Source organism: Camponotus floridanus, unplaced genomic scaffold (assembly GCF_003227725.1).
Source record: "Camponotus floridanus strain SB8 unplaced genomic scaffold, Cflo_v7.5 scaffold151, whole genome shotgun sequence".
Lineage (NCBI taxonomy): Eukaryota > Metazoa > Arthropoda > Insecta > Hymenoptera > Formicidae > Camponotus > Camponotus floridanus.
In genome coordinates, this window is record NW_020229272.1 from 260999 (window position 1) to 279073 (window position 18075).

General features: G+C 29.3%; 1 protein-coding gene and 1 pseudogene across 1 annotated transcript; both read left to right on the forward strand.

Moving 5' to 3' along the window:
• The first annotated feature begins 3964 nt into the window (after positions 1 to 3964).
• Positions 3965 to 9623, forward strand: LOC112637299 (annotated as a pseudogene).
• Positions 9624 to 12052: 2429 nt separating this feature from the next.
• Positions 12053 to 17654, forward strand: LOC105254559. Its single transcript, XM_025406700.1, has 5 exons — positions 12053 to 12307; positions 14018 to 14287; positions 16082 to 16212; positions 16450 to 16615; positions 17242 to 17654. Exons 1-5 carry the CDS (start codon positions 12053 to 12055, stop codon positions 17635 to 17637), a joined length of 1218 nt encoding a protein of 405 aa, XP_025262485.1. The 3' UTR covers positions 17638 to 17654.
• Positions 17655 to 18075: the final 421 nt, after the last annotated feature.

Below are 18075 nucleotides of genomic sequence, written 5' to 3' on the forward strand. Positions count from 1 at the left end.
TAAGACATCCCCGTAATCGATTTTCGGGCGATTTGCGTGTATTAATTTGCGTATGTGTGAGTGTTGCGTGCCGTGACTTTGCGAATATCGTTCTGTCTTTGTCGCGCTTATTACGTTGTATGATCCGTACTTATCTCGTGATAATTGTCGCATGTGTGAGTATCTCGCGGTGTGTGATAGATTCTAATTCAAATTGTAACATTGTCGAAATTCGAGGGAGTCGCGTGAGTAAAAGAGCCGAGAAGTAAAGTGCGAGCTGCGTAATCGGCGTCCGATGGCTATCGATAATCGATCGTAGGAACAGCGCTCGCCGCAAGTGAGATCTATCGACTTCGTAAATTCGTTAATTATTCTCGTTCAATTATTCAACATCCTGCCGAAGATATCGCGGTCAATTATAATAGCGAACCAAAGATTACGGAGAAAAGACTGATATGATAAGCCGATGATTTGAGTGGTGAAATTCCGTTACATCCTTGAACACTGTTTGACCTAGCAGACTCCAGCCATAAAAACGGGCTCGAATAAATATCAGACATGACTTAGCGCTCTCTTAGGTTGTCGATTTCGAGCAAATATTCGATCCAATTGATTTATTATTATTATTACCACTGTTGATTTGATTTGTTATATATTTCGTTATTTCAAATTTCCGAACTTATTGTGAATATTCGTTCTTACTTTGATTTCTTATTTACTTTATTTTTATATTATTTTCCTATTAATAAATTTGTTATATTTGTCTTTATTAAGTCTGCGTAATTTATTTGAATGTTAGTCTCGCATGATTGTTGAATCCCGTGTTTGTCGAATTGTGAACTGACTGAACTCGCATAATCAATTGACTTTTTCCAAGACCCTGCCCCTCTACCGTTAGGCGAGCTAGTCGGTTCGTGGCGAAACAAGCTAGCGTTTTTCGCGTCCTTGTGGCGTTTAGCGAAAATTGATGCGTAAAAGGCCGTATCTGGCGTCCAACTTCGAGATATCGAGACGGCCTTCGCTTCGCCGCGACTCGCGCGCAAACATCCTCCATCCCTGTTTCTCCGAACGTGAGTATACTATATTCGCCCTGTGTTTTTGACGGCGTTTTCGCTCCCCTTCGCATTCTCTTCCCTAACACCACGAGGAGTATTGCAAAATTATAAATTGAAAAGAAAAGCGTCGCAATATATATATATATATATATATATATATATATATATTGTATATATATATATATATATATATATATATATTGTGACCGTTGATTTTACTAATCAGGACTGATATTGAGATCTGGCCGGTGTTATTGGTCCACGGCACATCTTCGGCGCGATTTTTGCTCAATTTTATTCTCCAAAAGTTTTTGGGCGCCAGGTGCGGTAATCCGCACCACTTCAAAAAAGGTAATTCGATATCTCGCTATAAGAAACACAGAAAATGCTACTCAATTAATCGCGACGGACGCTCGGCTAGCCCCGTCTCGAAAATGGCAGAGGGGGCGGTCCGTTTTAATAATTAACAAGGAAGGTGAAGAGAATACAAGGTGACTGCAAATAAGACAAAATATTAGAGTAACAGTAATGAATATATTTAACAAATAGATAAAGTTTAACGAGACAGATTCACGTGGATATTACAAGATGATTTACAATCGATTATAGCGAAATTTTCCGGCAGCAACGGGCCGGCGTTCGAGCGCGATCACCGCGGTATCACGTGTCCCACAATAGAAAAAAACAGCGTAAGAAAGTCTTGGAATGTTGCGCCAAACGAGACGTCACAGGGCCTCGCCAGCTACAAATTCCGCTTGAATTATTAATAATAAGCACCGCGATGATGCTTCTAATAATGACATCCGTCTGTTATAAACCAAAAGTATTAAATAATGACGGTACTTAAATTCGTCAAACGCGATCTTAATAGAATCGATTATTCACGTGAGTCGATCAAACAAATACAGAATTATGGTAATAACGGAAGAATCCCAGGTAGCACATCGTAGCACGTTCGTTTTATATACGTTTCTTAAACGTATTCAATATTTTTTAACCGTAATGTATAAATAAGAAACGTTTCTATAGAAACGTTTTTAAAATCATAGTTAAAGAAACGTATGTTTCACGTTTCTATGGACATAATAAAAACTAATTTTTAATTCATTTCAAATTAATTTTAAATTATGTATATATATATATATATATATATATATATATATATATATACAATAATTATGAAAACTATATATTAATTTCTATTTCCAAATATATGAATATTCCTTTTTTTAAATATATTATTTATTAATTATATTAATTATAATTCAATTATTTTAATTAGATTAAAATATATACATTCATATTTCAGATTTTATGGTAACAGCAACTCTCTCTCTCTCTCTCTCTCTCCCTCTCTCTCTCTCTCTCTCTCTCACACTCTCTTTCTCTTTCTCTCTCTCACACTCATTCTCTCTCTTTTTCACTTTCCTCGTTGTCTTATTGCAAGATATTCCACTATCTTCCGCTTATAGTAAGTGTTTGCAACGATCATAAAATCTTCGTTGCTGTTTAAAGAATATATAGTGCTTGTAAACATTGTAAATAATAAGTAAACTATGGAATACTTTGAGTGAAATACGGAAAAGTGTTAAAAAGAGCAGTGAGGTTATAATCGATTCACGTGTTAGATCATAACACATATAGGTTATGTTGATTAGAAAACACCGACTACACAGTGAAATCCGTAGAAAGTACAAAGTATTAATTAACCCCAATAGCCAAGTCTGCTAAAGCAGATCTTGTCAGGGAATCTGTTAGAAATTGTTGTCGACAGAAAGATTACAGAATCGATGCAGGTTCTGATATATCATGTGATGTCGCCAGAATGTCAACAGAAATATAACAAAGCTTGTTAACATAATCAGTTACCAGATTGGCAGCAAAAATCGAACAGATTCTGCCGGCATAACTTAGTGGCAGATTGGTGGCAGAAATTGGACAGGATCTGTGCGATGCAATTTGACAACAGATTGTCGGCAAAAATCGAACAGGATCTGCGCATACAATCTCTGATAGCAGATTGATGGCAGAAATGGAACAGGATTTGCATGATTCGATAGTTCTTTCACTTACCGCTACGTGAGCTGTACTTTCTCGTAATTGAATTTCTGTCAGAAATATATATAAAGCCACGAATATGAATAAAAGACTAAAAATATAGTAATCATCATTTTAATTTTTCACTTTAATTTCTGATATCTGATACAAGCAAATGAGAGTCAGAATTCAGAATATTAAACTGATTGGAATCAATATAATATATGGAAAATTATTCATGCACTGGCTATTTGAGGCATAAAGCAAGAATTTAATTCTAAATAAATTACATCTCAAGTTTTACAAGTTACATTTACTTTATTATTAATTTAATTAAATAGAATTGAAATTAGTCCTTCGCTATATGAAATATAACTATGATATAACATATTACATATATGTCATTTTCTATAAGAAAATTCTAATTAACTTGCGGTAATATTGTTATTTAGCACCTGTAATAATCAATTTTGTTGCATTTATATAATATTAATAAAAGTGCAAATCTTGTGAAATTTCTGCTGTCCATTTGCCATCAGGTTGCATCCGCAGATTCTGTTCGGTTTCTGCGGACAATCTAACATCAAATTGCACGCGCAGATCCTGTTCGATTTCTGCTAACAGTCTGACATCAAGTCATGTTAGCATTGATAGCAGATCCTGCTCAGTTTCTGCCGACAATCTGATATCCGATTCTGTGAGCAGGTTCTGCTAGCAGATTAGAAGCAGAATGAGAACGCAGTAGATGTCATTCTGCTGACATGGTTTGATCAAATCTGTTGCCAGTCTGTCGACATACTGCTTACATTTTGCTTATTGGGAATATAACATACACACGGATATATATATATATATATATATATATATATATATATATATATATTTTATTACACTTCTGTAACAAATAAGGTAAGTTATATATGATTTAATAATATATTTGATGAATGAGTTAAATTACGTAATTTCATGATATATTTCTATATACATACAAAAAACACATTTTTTAATGACAATGAGATGTGAATTAAATATCATTTTACATGTAATATATTTTACATTTAATAAGAAAATATCAATTTGCGTGTAATATCTGATTGACATTTCACATTTTCTACTATGTAGGGATATATTAAGAACTTTTACAATATTATATATTATTAATATTATATATGTAATATTATATATGAATATTATATTTTAATATTATATATTATTCAAATTATTTTACAAAATTATATATTATTCTTTTGTTCCTTAATTATAATGCTTGTAATTAATGTTTCCAGGAAATAATATATCCAGAATATAAGTATTTGGCCGTATATTATACATATATACATATTATTAGATACATTATATAATATTATATACATTATATACATATATATTATATTTTAACTCATTTAAAAAATAATAGAAAAAATTCTCAATTGTTTTTAAATATGAATATAATAAAAGAAACTAAATTTCTTAGTAAAAAGCAAACAAAAAGAAATATACAAAACCAAGTCCAGGAATTATTAAATGAATTTAATCAGGCAAAATCAATATCATATTCAATTACCGATGAACCATCAACATCACATTCAGTTATCGATGCACATTTTGAATCAAACGTAGATCAAGATTCGGAATTGAATTTAGATCAAAGATATAATCAACAGAATAATGAATTCGAAGACAAGGAATTAACTCATAATAATGAATTAAAAAACAAGAAATTATTTAATGAAACCTCTAATATTACATGTGAGACATTTCAAGAACTATATGTCAGTGAAGAACATGATTCTTCAGAGTGTGAATCATTATCTGATAATTTCCTAAATAAATTGAGGAAGTGGGCTCTAACACATAACATTACACTATCAGCATTAGATGACTTATTGTCATTACTAAGTCCATATCACTATAATATACCTTTACCATTATCTGGAAGGTCTTTGTTATACACTCCAAGAACTACAAATTCAATTGATTTGCAAAATGGAAAATTTACTTATTTTGGTATATATGATCAGTTGCATCTTCTATTAGAAAAAGAACCATGCTCAAAAATAATTAATTTAGATTTTAATATTGACGGTTTACCCTTGTTTAAAAGTAATAGCACGGTTGTCTGGCCTATTCTTTGTAGATCATTAACTTTAATTTCATCAAATAAATCATTTATTGTAGGTTTATTCACTGGCCGAGGAAAGCCAGAACCTATTGACCTTTATTTACAAAATTTGATACACGAACTTAATAATATATTAAAGAATGGTATTGAAATAAGTCATAAATTATTTCAAATTAGAATTAGATCTTTGATTTGTGATGCTCCTGCACGAGCTTTTCTAAAATGCTGTGTAGGTCATAATTCTAGGCATGGATGTGAAAAATACAATATTGAGGGAGAATATATTAATCATAAAATAATTTTTTCATATAAAAGCGGACAACTTAAAACAAAAGAAACTTTTATTGAACAAATACATGAAGAACATCATAAGGGAAGATCTCCATTATTGGATCTAAATGTAGATATAGTGAGTCAATTTCCATTAGATCCTATGCATTTAGTATATTTAGGAATAATGAAAAAATTGCTGATATTATGGACATTAAAGGGGAAACCTCCTTTTAAATTATCTGGAAGAATCATTAATAATTTATCGGATAAATTAATTTCGTTACGTCCTTATATAGTTCGTGAATTTTCTCGAAATCCTAGACCTATATCGGACTTAAATCGATGGAAAGCAAATGAGTTTAGATTATTTTTATTATATATTGGTCCAATTTCTTTAATAAATATTTTGCCTAAACAACTTTATAATCATTTTTTAATGTTTCATGTTGGTATTACAATTTTGAGTAATGTTAATCATATTTCTAAATATATTAATTTTGCAGAAGAAGTTTTGTATAATTTTGTAAAGTATTTTGAAAAATCTTATGGGAAAGAAGTAGTAACATATAATGTTCACAGTTTAATTCACTTAGTAACAGATGTGAGGAATTTTGGTAATTTAAATACAATTAGTTGCTTTCCCTTCGAAAATTATTTAGGAAAATTAAAAACACTTGTAAGATCATCCGCAAATTCTCATGCACAACTTTGTAGACGTATATTCGAATTATTTTATTGTTCAAAAACTGAATTATCAATAACTAAATTAGAGCCTAAGCAAAAACATTTTGAAGGACCTACACTTAGAGGTACAACTGATTTGATTTTACAGTACAAGAAATTGAAAACGCCGACATATATTTTGACAGTTTTTTCACCTGATAATTGTGTTTCAATGGAAGGAGATATCATTGTTCAGATAGTAAACATTCTGTGCTTGAAAGATCAATTTTATTCCTTAATTTGTCGTCGATTCCTAAAAGTTTCTGAGTTTTATGATTATCCATGTTCATCGAAATTATTGAACATTTTTAAAGTGTCTCACATATCATCTAATATAGAAGAATTTCCTTTTACATCAGTAAAATATAAAAACATGTTATTGTCCGGAAATGAAAAAGGAACTTATATTGCCTTTCCTCTTCTTCATGAATTATAATACATTTATTAATCTTAATTAATTAATCTTTTTATTTTATTATATATATTATTGTATATATTTGTACTATGTATATGTATATATTATATATTATTTTTGGGCGAAAAGCAGTGTTAATTTTTTAAACAATGTAAGTTTATAAATTTGTTTAAAAAGATTTTCAAGCTAGAGAGAGATTTATAATCATATAAAAGCTTATATGTTTTATTTTATTTTATTGAAATTTAAAGTTAGTTTTTATAAAAAAATATTTCTGTGCAATATTGATTTTATATTTAAGAATTTTGACTTGACGAAATGGACTCATATTTATTTTTTTACATTTTATTATTTTTTCAGATTATGTATTCACTAATAGAATTTGCAAATGAACAAAAACCTGAAGTTGAAGTGGTCCCTAATATTTGGTTAGAAAAAGAGAAGGAAATATGGTATTGTTTTTGGCCTCAAACAATTTCCACCAAACAAATTCGTAAGGCTATTGAAAAATGTTACTTACCGGACAAAAATTGAATAAAGTATAAATGCAGAATATTGCATACATATGGTAAATTTTTTGACTTTATTTTATGAAAAAGTAAAAATATTTATACTTTTTCTTCATTTATACTGTTTATTATATCAATATTTAACATATATCGGAAATTTCATCTACGTATTTATTAAAGTATCTCTTGTTTTTTTTTTTCAATATATACTACATATTCCTCTTTTTTTTTATAATGTAATTTTATTATGTACTGTCGGAGATTAGTATTGTGTATATTTGCAATATACAATTTTTTTATAAAATATTTACGAGTATAATTTTCATTTTTTATTATACATGCTTTCAATTTTTGAATTGATGATATTGGATTTTACATTATTTAAAAAATTTATAATTTATTATTTCATTATTATTTTAGCTTCTTACGATGATGCGAGGAAAAAATTAGTAGATGCTGAATTTACATCTACTTTAGAAACTGATGTAGAATTGCAACCAACTATTGAATACCAACGGCCAAAAAGAAACGTGAAAAGACCTTTCCGACTTTGTTCGGATTCTTCAGATTCTTCAGAAATTGAAGAAACATCATGCAAAATCCCATCTCTTCCTACATTAAAAATAACACCTACAGAAAATAGTAATATTTTATCGAAAAAATCTATAATTACTTCATACAAACCATCAACATCGACAGCCGATATTAACAATTCTTCACAATATACATCTAATATTACAATTAGTCCTTCAAGATCTTTAGAAAGAATAGTTAGTTTTCCACAGAATATAGAATTCAGAACTATCTCTCCTCCTACATTTAAAATAGCATCTACAAAAAATAATATTTTATCGAAAAAACCTACAATTGCTTCATACAAACCATCAACATCGACAGCCGATATTGACAATTCTTCAAAATGTACATCTAATGTTGCAATTAGTCCTCCAAGATTTTCAGAAAGAGCAGTTAATTCTCCACAAAAAAAAGAATTCAGAACTACATTGACCATTTCAGAATTCCACAAATCAGGTAAGATATTAAACTTTTTTGTATGTACAAAATTATTGCAATAATATTAGTAATTATTAAAATTATCTATAGTTTAACAATAACTTTGCTCTTGAAATAATGTATAAAATAATATCCTGAATAATCTGCACTTGGATCTATATAAAAGTCGGTTCTCTTCAATAATTGTGCTTAAATTAATTAAGTATCAATTTTACGTATTGGTTGAATATTTATATACTATTCCCACGTACTGTGCAACACTTACCATTCAATTTCTCTATATTATATTTTTTTTATATTACATTTTTTTATACTTCTACAGTCAGGAGCTACTCTTATGAAATTAAAAACTAGTTTACAATTCATACACACACACACACTTTCGAAATATATTAAAATAAAAATAATTTGACCGATAAAGAGAATAATAACAGTGAAAAAATAAATTAATTTTTCTATTTTTTAAAAGCTCTAATATAAAATGTTATTTCTAGACTTCCCTTATCTCATTCTAACAAAATTAATGAGCTTAGAAAATTCTATGAACTTGCTTCTTCCGATGGTCAAACAACTTGTATCACATTTTCAAAAATCAAAAATACCCCATATGGAAAATGTTCCTGAACTACCAGTTGACACCGATGAACATTTGGAAAATATGGAAAGATTTTTAGATACAAAACAAAATGTTGAATATATGGTAAATATAACTCATTAAGTCGCTTTTATAAATTTTCTCATTTTTTTTTCTCTTTTAATCTATTTTTTTATTAAATTAAGATTATCATTGTTCTTTTTAAGATGAATATTTTATCTGTATCTGGTGGTACAACGATTGTACAGATAACAAGAAGAACATTAGAAAAAGTAATAACAAATAATTATGCTAAGAAATTTAATTGGGCAGGAAGAGCACCTAAAAAAGCGTTCAAAGCTTTAAAAATAAAAGATTTGATTATAGGTTTGTACTTGTTTTAAGCATTCAGTCAGCATTAATAATATTTACTAAATGTGTTTATTATATGCCTATACAGCATAGAATATTGTAGCAATATTATTAATATTGTTACAACGCTGCAATATTGCCACAATACTGCTGCCAATATTCTATAATATTCTATAATATATAATATTGTATAACTACTGTGTAATTATAAGATACTATATACTATATAATAAATAAATACTATATAATAAATAATTATAATATACTATAATAATACTATTATATATTTTGTATAATTTTCAGCTACCGTAAGACATGTTGAACCAAATGCTGCAATAAACACAATTGAAAATTCTATCAAAGATTGGTTGAAGTTGTCATCTACTCGTGTTGCTTTAGCAGAAATTAGGGCATTAAAGACATTTCAGCAACAATAATGAACTGAAAAAAGCAACAATAATGGACTGAAAAAAAGATTCATCAGATCTCAAAATACTCATAATAACCTCATAATATCCTAGCTATGTTATGTTGAGATTTAATTATAAGTACAGAAAAAGTAATTTATGTTATGTTGAGATTTAATTATAAGTACAGAAAAAATAATTTATATTCATGAAAAAACTAAAATATTTATGTTAATTTTATAAAATTTTATTTGTTTTAATTTTTTAATTTAATTTTATATCATTAAATATCTTAATTAATTAATTTTTTTATACACAATTTTACACACATTTTAATTTGTTGATAAATATAATTATAATGTTTAGTTTTTTTTTAGAATTTAATTTAGTCACATAAATCTAAGAATTCCATTAATGAAAATTACTTATTAAAAATTTATTTAAATACTTTATGTGATATTCAACTGTAACACTTTTTATTATAACGTTGCAGAAAATATATTATTTAATTTCAAATTAAAGTCAAATAAATTATTGCATTTATATGACTATATATATATATATATATATATATATATATATATATATATATATAAAGGAAAAAGAAACATTTTTTTCTTTTATTCGTGAAAAGTTTTTTTTTTATGGAATTAATAAAATAATGCATTTATATACACACATATACATACACATTTGTTTAATGAAATTATATAAATCATTAATATATATATGTGTGTGTGTATGTATATTAATGATTTATTTAATTTCATTTAAAAAATGTGTGTGTATGTGTGTATTAATGCATTATTTTATTAATTCCATGAGAAAACAAACTTTTCATGAATAAAAGAAGAGAACGTATTTTAACCGTTTTTTAAACGTTTTTTTTGCCAAACAAGAAACGTATCTCTTAACGTTTCTTGAGTGGACATTTTAACCAATCAAAAACGTTTGCAAGAGTCGGTTATGAAACGTTTCGAAGAAACATTTGAGAAACGTTTTTGAAACGATTATGTGCTACCTGGGATAGAACGACTAGGCAATTACACAAGATAAACGATCGAACATAAGCGCAAACAATTAACGGTAATATAATCTCAAAAGCGTAAACGATAAATTATAATAAAGATCGAACGATTCACGTCGCGGGGACACGCGAGTCGATGCCGCGACGCATTTGCCGGCTCAAATATCGCGATCGCCTTCGTGTGTGAGTTCGTTGTATCACAAACTACTTTATATCAAAATTTTACAAGCACAATAATCGCAAAAGAAAAGACAATAAATGTGACTGTCGGCGCTTAACCGGGAGAGAGGGCACTTAATATTATCGTAGCTCGAACAAAGTATATCTGCCAGCCGTCGTACTCTACTACGCAATTATCGAAACTCGGAGTAATCTCGAATAATGAAATTTCGACGGCAGCAATTCGGCGTGGACTCTGTTCGGGCTAATTCTACCTGATTCTCTAACGATAAAACGGCCTGAGGAGGTCGACGCTCGTCTCACCGATGACTCCTTGAAGTCCTTGGCTCTCTCGGCATCCGCACGATAGATCGATTAATATGGGCCGTCGTCCTCGTACAATGGTCCGCCGAACAGTGATGAACGGAAGACCCGTCTTACTCCGAGCTTACTCTCGCCTCCAATATTCGCTCTCTCTCCCTAAATCAGGGGGAGAACGAGAGCCCAAAAATAATACCAGTCAGATCTCGCGATCCTTGTGACGGACCGCCAAGTGTCACGTTACAATATATAATTATGAAACTATATTAATTTCTACTTTCAAATATATGAATAAGATCACTATTTCATTGAATCAGTATTTCATTGAATTCTAGTAGAAACGCTTATTTTTTGTTACTTTATCTTATATCTCATTAATTATAGTCAGTGGAAGTAAAATTTCGCAAAATCAGTAATCGCTAGTTCATATTGTATATGTATTATATATTTTATATTGTGTATGTATTATGTATTATATATTAGCAATTTTAAGATACGTATATTTGATACATAATGCATGCTATATAATATATAATGCATAATATATAATATAATAATATACAAAGGCTGTAAGAACATTTAACGCTGTTAAATAAAGTATAAAATAAAGTATTAAATAAAGTGATAGGCCAGGGGCAACGAGAACAGGAAGCATTGGCTCATCGCCGACTGTGGAAAGTGAGAGAAGGAGATAGAAAACAATATCTCTGTTCCCCTATACTATCCGAAGCTAACCGAAGCTCCGACTCTCACAGTACGCAGTTTATGTCTGCGCGCGTTATCCCTTCCTGTTGCTCGCATGGGCATTCTAACTTTACTGAATGGCAATAAAGCGAGCGAAAAACAACGAGAAAGGGATGATGAAGGAAACTAGAAGCTGGAATGAGAGGGAGAGACAGAGACGGAAGGGAGCGAGTTGGCTAGAAAGAAAGAAAACGTGATAAATCTTGCCACGAACAATAAATTATCGTAAAGAATCGTTTTCGCGTTTCGTGACATGGCGAGAAGAATTCGCCGGGAATGATTTGCCGGGGAAATTCTCCAATTCCAATTTCAATTTCAGAAATGGCCTTAGAGACACCGACATGGCTGAATCTGTGCTTCATGGAGAAGGTCCTGCGAAAGTCAGAAAACGACAATTCCATCCAAGTAATCGATATATTCTCGAAACCGGCCACGAATAAGGGTGACAATTATACTAGTGACATGATCAGGGTTAATGTCGAATATTCACGTGACCAAGATGGCCGTAAAATTACGGAAAAAAAATCTGTCATCTTGAAAATCATGCCTTCAGTTGAAGGCATTCGTAAGGATCTTGTAAGTTTACTTAATTTATACATATTTATATGAGTAAATAAATTAAATATAACATATATATAAAACATAAGTAAACAAACAAATAAATAAAGAACAAATTTTATTATTTAGTTTAAAATTATTTGGTAATTATGCAGAAAAAGGGCCCACCTTCGTACAAATCTATCATTGACAAATATTGTCAAGATCATATCTCTAATTAATATTCTGTAGGTTTCACCCGGCAGTCGTTGTTTATTAAAGAATTATTAACAAAAGAATTTCACAATTTTAATGCTTTTTATGTCCGAAAATATTGATTTGAGAAAAAAAATTTTAAGCAAAAAATAAAGGCGTTGAAAAACTCTACAAAAAAGGTTATATGCATTTTTTTCATAAAGCTACTATTTTAGCTGTTATACGAAAAAATAATAATTTTAAATACATTTAATACAATTTAAATTTTAATACAATTTACATTATAAATTTATAGAATTAAATACAACTTAATACAATTAAAAAATATCATAAATGTATGTATACACATACACACACACACACACACACACACACACGCACACACACACACACACACGCACGCACACACACACACACACACACACACACACACACATGTGCGCGCAGGGAGAGGGGGTGGACCTCGCTTTACAACTTACAGCATATATCCATTGTGATTGAACTCTTCGCAATGCATCCTCTAGTTGAATCACAATGAATATATGCTGTAAGTTGTAAAGCAGGTCTACCTTGCCGGTGAGGTGGTTGCGGGAGGGGGGGCCGAAGGCCTAAAGTATATTTTTACTTCTAAGCGAGGAAAAAATCTATTCAGAAATTAATAATACATTTTTATATATATAATAAAAATAATTTCTGAAATCAATATTTTCAAAGATAAAAAGCATTAAAATTGTAAAATTGTTTTGTTAATAACTTTTTAATAAATAACGAGCGACGACTAAAATCTTTTAAATGTTACTCAGCACAGTAATCTTGATAACATATGTGAAGGTCAAGATCATTGGGACTGGGTCCGTTATTATGCATATTTATCCCGAAGGTTTCTCTTATTTTTGTATTTATTATTTTTATCCTTCTTCAGCCTATATCTCCAAAACTATTTGAGTCCGACTCTTATATATATATATATATATATATATATATATATATATATATACACGAAACTACTTGGGAAGATCTCTCTTATAACATATTTAAAAATAAAGCAAATCGGTGAACAAATAAAGTAGAATCTTTATCCCAATATTTCTCACATTTATTTGCTAAAACCTTCAGAATGTTAATCAGGGATAACATCTTCACAACATACGTCAATAACACATTTGTGCGAAGATGGGCCCTTTTTATGCATAATAACCAATTATTAATTATAATTACCAATTATTTAATTCGATTCCTCATAGACATTCTCTTGGAAAAATATTGAAGAACATATATCTTATATATATTCAGGCATTATAAAAATTAAGTGCGAATCATGCAAGCAAATAAATAAAAAATAAACCATTCTTCAAAATTTTATAAAATTTTAATTTGAGAAAGAAATATCATTTATTTATATAAATGGCACACGTGCATTTAATTTATAAAAAGCTTCTTTTTGTTCTCAGGTCTTTATTATGGTTAATATTGCAAATATATGATAAAGTTTCTCTATTTGTTCTACCGATTTTTAATAAAAATATCTTACAGATTGTAAAGTCGCGTATTTTTTACACGGAAATGTCGATGATGACAGACACCTTGGACAAAATGAATAAGTTGATACAACCCAAGTATCGTTTGGGCGGAAAAAGCATGTACGTGCAAGAAGACAATCCAACTCTTTTGGTATTAGAGGATCTTGCGCCTCTCGGTTATCGTATGGCATGCCGTCATTCTGGCCTCGATTTAGATCATTGTATATTAGCGTTGCGTGGATTAGCCAGATTTCATGCAACTTCTGTAGCCATATGTGAGAAGGTAAATCATTACGAATTAATGCGTAATACTTTATTGCGATAACTAGAAATTCACTTCATATAATAAAATTCATGTGAATAGCATTTCCGTAAGTAATATAAAACGATGCAAGTGATATATGAAAAATCACTTCACTTTCATTTCATGGCAAATGCATACAATAATCGAGATAATTAATTTTATATTAAAGTGGTCAAATAGGCGTAGAGAGCTAAAGATCAAATTAATAATGTAGGTAAATTAATCAAAAAATATATTAATAATTCATAATACAAGCTCAAAAAAACACAAAATCGATATAATATATATAAGAATTAAAGGTGTGTGCGGACGTTTCGACTTATTTTTAAGTCATCTTCAGCGCAAATTTAGTAACGAAGTTAGAGCATCTTATAAAACGGTTCGCAGAGAGAACCGTTCTCTCTGCACATCATTTTCTCGCCACGAAAAGGGGGGACGGGTCATTTTTCGGCGTATTGCGATATATCGCAAACCACCATCATGTCTCGGAGAGCGACCCGCCCACTGCTTCGCCACGCTCGTAGTATCGGATTACGGTGGGACGACTCTCGTCGCCGCGCGCTTTTACTCACGCAGATTGGCCGATCTTTTTTATTTAATATTTCGTTAATTATTGCGACAATTCCAAAACAATACAGGTCATTCCTTCTTAATTCGAGGTAATCTACTTCTTTATTTCATTAAGGTCGAAAATTGACGGACACCCTGTATATATACACACATATATACATATTAATATTTATTAATTTAATAATAATAAATTATTATAAATTTATTAAAATATAAGTCACAAAATAAAATTGCAGCTTTAGTATAATGTATATTTAATATATTTAATTATATTGTATGTTATAGAAATATTTGCTAATCAATATTAAGTAAGATTTAATATTGCATACAAAAATAATATTCCACTTTATTATCGCCTTGTTTTATCGAGAACTGTGTATAGATAAACGAAACCTGTTCTTGTCACAACTCCCTAGATTTATAATAGCAAATAGAAGTAGATATTTTATACAATAAGCATTGCCAAAACTTTTAAAATTCGCAAAATATTATTTTCAATTATAAATTTAAATAGAAATTGTGTAGACAGATGGGAATACGAAACTACATACAACAAATAGTTTAATGATAAATTTCTAGTAAAGAATAACATTCAACAAAATTCATATCTTTTATTATAACTTTTATTGCAGCGCGTGTCTTTCTCTCTTGATGTTTAGTTAAAAAAACAGAACAAATAAAAATTATAAAATTTTATGTGCATTCAACAAAAGAAATATTAACTTTAATTTTAATTCTTAAATTCCTTTTTCAAAAGCTATATTTTACAATTTTCAAATTAATAAAAAAAAAATTTAATCCATTAAAGTCGATATTTTTTTAATGTATTCTACTAATACTTCTATTAATATAAACTTTTCAAATTATAAACAATTAAAAATAAAGCCCTTTTAACATATTAGACATATGTCAACATTAGACATATCACACATTAAACATATGTCATGGACAAATAAATTACGAAACTTTGTATCTTTGAATAAAAATCTTAATTTAAAATTAAATTAATAAGATATTTTATAAAATAAGATATTTTATTGCAACAGTTATATATTATGTAATTATCTTAATCGGATTAACAAATAAATTTATCAATTGCTATTAAAACTATCGCGAATCATAAAAATTTGTTTTATTTTATGGCTATAGATGTAGATAAAAGATGTAAATTTAAAAATTTTTTTTAAATAGTACTTTTATTAGGAACCAAACCAAAAAGAAATGTATACAAGAGCAATGTTTAACAACGCATATCCGAGTGAAGTAAGAGTAATTTTTTATCAAGGCACTAAACAATTAGCAGAGGAAATGGAAAATTGGCCAGGAATGAAAAAGTAAAGTAAAAAATAAAGTTTTTTGCATAAAAAACACACACAAAAATATAATAACATGTGTTATATTTTATCTAAGATAATATTTTCCAATATGGTTAACATAATGTAGTAAAATAATATTTAAAGAGAAAAAAATATTAAACAAATTTAACACATTAACAAAAAGCATAATTATAAATGTGTTGCTTAGAAAATATATTAAATGTTAATTTCATAATTATATAACTTTTATGTTAGATACGCTGAAAAAATTGCTAAATTGGTCGACCACATATATAATATAGGAATAGATACGTGCAAATTTTCCGAGAATGAGTTTAACGTTATCAATCACGGTGATTGTTGGGTGAACAATATGATGTTCAAATATAATGATGATGGCAAACCTATTGATCATGTTTTCGTAAGTATCATATATCATAAAAGATCATGTATTTCCTCTAAACATAAAAATTCATTGATTATTTATCATTCTTTATAATCAGATTTAAAAGATTCGATACATTAATTCATATAATTAAATATACATATATATATATATTATATACACACATACGTATATATATACGTATATATACAATAAAATTATAGTTTTTAACATTGACACTGCTATAAATCTTTGCTATATCATTTTGAACATATATTTTTTTATAATTTAAAGAAATTTAAATTATATATGATATATATGTATATAATGAATAATTTTCTGTGGAGAGTACAATTAATACACAACGTGTATTTCAATTATCCACATATACAAGCTATGAAATCGATCGAAATAAAGAGCTGATGACAATATGCGATACTTCAGAATACAGCATGTTATGAATAATGCAATAATAAAGTTAATCGAATTCAAGAACATCCGCCACCTGTTTGCCCATGTCACTCGCACAAATTCTCGACCGCCGCGACTTTCTAAACAGGAATCTTGCTTTTTTCTCCGTGCACGAATTTCATTTCCAATTCAATTGCTAGGTATTTTAGAGGTCAAAGAGATTGATCAAAAGAGTTGGTTTGATATTGCAGGTGGACTTTCAACTATGTTACTACGGATCGCCAGCAATCGATCTTATTTATTTCCTCAGCACAAGTCCTTCCCTGGATGTCTTTAAAAATAATAGGGATACTCTGTATAACGAGTATCTTGATACTTTGTCGACGACTATGAAACAATTAGATTGCAAAACGCAGCCATTCACTAAGGAGGAACTGAAGGCCAGTATGAAGCAAAGGGCTTCCTTCGGAATGATAATATCAATGACGGCATTACCGCTAATGATGTCCGATAAGGATGAAGCAAAAGATTTGGATGAGTTTATGGGCAATGATGGCTGTACTCCGGGTTATAAGAATGAGAATTATAAAAAAATTATGATGAACAGAATGCCTATGTATGATGAATTGGGCTTATTAGATATTTGACTTAATTTGTCATGATATAGGATCCAGTAAGGAGGAGGAGTAATAACTTTAAAATGCAAGTGCAAAGTGCAACGCGGTTAACTAGTACTAATAAGCACTACAATTGACAGTTCAGTTTCACAGTTCCAGTCAAGATTCAGTCATTCAATTTTAGAATTATGTATCCTCGGGGATCCCTTTTCTTGCATTATTATTATATGCAATTGATTAATCTGTTTTATATCACAGTAAAGATGATTTTGTTAACACTTAATTGTACATCATGTGAATTTTGATGAATATCTCCTTACTCAGCTCTTCATTTTATAAACCTTCGACCTCACCCATTGCAATTTTATCAATCCACTCATTTTTGTGATGCCAACGAGTTGTGAGTAAAATTGAGTAATTTTTATTTTTTTCCTATCTCATATTTTACTATCTCACAATTTAAAACCT